Raw genomic sequence first — 2,201 nt, 5'->3', positions numbered from 1 at the left:
CTTATGTTCTACTTGAACCCAAATTGGACTGTTTTCGAGAAATACACCCATTTGCAAATCAATTTGCTTTTCACGAGAGAGTCAACTGGATCTCTCTTTCGTGATATTCTACAACTGAATATGCTGCGCACAGGCCGCCTCATGATTCAGTTTGCGCAACCAGTCCAATCGAGGTTCAAGTAGAACATAAGGTTGACGGAAACTTGGGGACCGCGCCTACTCATATTATCAACGAAAGCTTTCTTGCGCGATTTATTTCGGGACAAACGAAAAGAAGGTACCTCAAGAAGGTACCCAGCTGAATCTTTTGTTTGTGATGTTTCCGGGTATTTGTCACGTAGCGGGTCATCTGGTTAGGTTTTTTAAAATGTCGATAGTCAACCACGATCATCTCGTCAGCGCGATTGCACTGTTGCTCCTACTAAGTTCTTACTTCGAAAACGTGATTTTTCTCAAAATCAATATGTACACACTTGTCTATTCCAACCATATCTTCTGCAGCGCTCCATGTTCTCCAACTCAAAAGCCAATGAGAATGCGTCCTGCAAGATGCATCCATGCCTTACCAGTCACCATCCTCGTTTCGTTGCTACTGGTCTTTTGGTGGGCATGGAAATATGATCTTACTGTTGTCTACCTAAATGGACTATCGAACTCAAATACCCCGGAAACTCTCATGGTTGATCCCTATTTGGTGAAACCTTACTGGGCAAACACGAGTTTTCGGAGTTTACCGGATCTCGAACAGCTCAACTGGCCAGCTACCGAATATTCTCCGGTCCCGGTGGCTAGAATTGACAAGTTGACAGGCTCCATGGAACCCCATCCACGTGCATTTCAGCCAGTGTTCAGCCGGGGTCAGCGAGCACTCGTTTCACGTCTATTGGCTTTGTTCGCACAAGTCCTCAGTACCAACGGCCTTGGAGACCGGTTCATCATCAATGCCGGATCACTACACGGTTCACTTCGACATCATGATATTATACCGTATGATGACGACGTCGATGTGTGCATGGAACTTTCTGTGCTGCCCAGAGTCATTGAACTGTTTCGTGCTCATGAGCCAGACTATGTTCTCTACACTGAAAAGAGACGAGGAAAACTCTACACTCGACAAATACCGCCAGAATTGGAACAGACTGATGCGGAGTACAGCCGAAACACTAGCAAGTATCCATGGTTCTGGCCCGCGGTGGATATTTGCTACTACACAAATAATAAAACACATGTGTACGAAGTTGGCGCCAATACCTGGAGACGTACCTGGCTGATTTCCGAATTTTATCCATTATTGTTCCGCCCATTTGGTCATCGATGGTATCCAACCCCGTTCAATCCCATCCAGTACATCCGAACGATGGTTACACAGGATCGATTCTGTTTTCGTCCAGGATATTCTCACGTGTTTGAGACGAGTCTAAAGCTTCAGGCAACTCCGTGTCAAAATCTTGGCATGCGCTTTGCTTTTGTAGAACGTTCAAGAGTCAATAACAGATCAATCACCTTTCCACCCCGTGCCAGTGATCATCTTAAACAACTCGTAATCTGTGAGGAGCGCTTGATTATACAATCACGAATGAACCAAGCACCAACTGTCTTCCACACTTTGCAGCTGCCTGTTCATCCAGATTTGGCCATGCTGGATACTTATGACTATGGAAAAAACAAGGAGGGATGAGTTTTCCTCTCGGAAATTTCGACCCTCCCCCCCCCACACTGTCCCCGTATTTTCTATCGGTGAAGACGAAATCATGTTTTTTGTTATTTGCACTTTAGTTTTCGGTTTTTTTCTTCTCAATGTAGTGCAGGTAGTTTTGTTATAAGGACGCTACTTTTCATCGATTCTCAGAGGGGTCATGGTAGTTGGGACAGTGGAATGTGTCCTTTTGATTTGGGAGCTTAGACGCAGGTAGATCAGGTTACCAAGATGAACGTGCCAAATGCGGACAGAGTGACTGTTGATGAGTGATCAAACTGTTCCAAGTCATCCACCAGCTTTCTGCCAACTTTGATTCATGGTCGGTTGTCCCCTGGAATCCTGTAGAATCTCCCGTTTATAATGTTTTCAAACTCCTAAGTGGTCGTCTAGACGGGGCGTGTGATAATTTGGAGAGAAACACCTGTGAGCAAGTGGGAAGCAAAGCGTGTTTCCATGTTTTCACATTTCCCTTTGAGGGATGATGAATCTAGTTCACATACGC

General features: G+C 45.3%; 1 protein-coding gene across 1 annotated transcript; it reads left to right on the top strand.

The window, feature by feature from the left end:
- Nucleotides 1-367: 367 nt before the first annotated feature.
- On the top strand, nucleotides 368-1,678 carry T265_05301 (hypothetical protein; the record flags this gene model as incomplete). Its single annotated transcript, XM_009170284.1, has 1 exon — nucleotides 368-1,678. The coding sequence occupies one exon, from the start codon at nucleotides 368-370 to the stop codon at nucleotides 1,676-1,678; it is 1,311 nt and encodes a 436-aa protein (XP_009168548.1).
- Nucleotides 1,679-2,201: the final 523 nt, after the last annotated feature.

This window comes from Opisthorchis viverrini (genome assembly GCF_000715545.1).
Source record: "Opisthorchis viverrini unplaced genomic scaffold opera_v5_98, whole genome shotgun sequence".
NCBI classification, from domain to species: Eukaryota; Metazoa; Platyhelminthes; class Trematoda; order Opisthorchiida; family Opisthorchiidae; genus Opisthorchis; species Opisthorchis viverrini.
The sequence above is the reverse complement of the archived record's forward strand: the minus strand, read 5'-3'. Positions and strand labels throughout refer to the sequence as shown.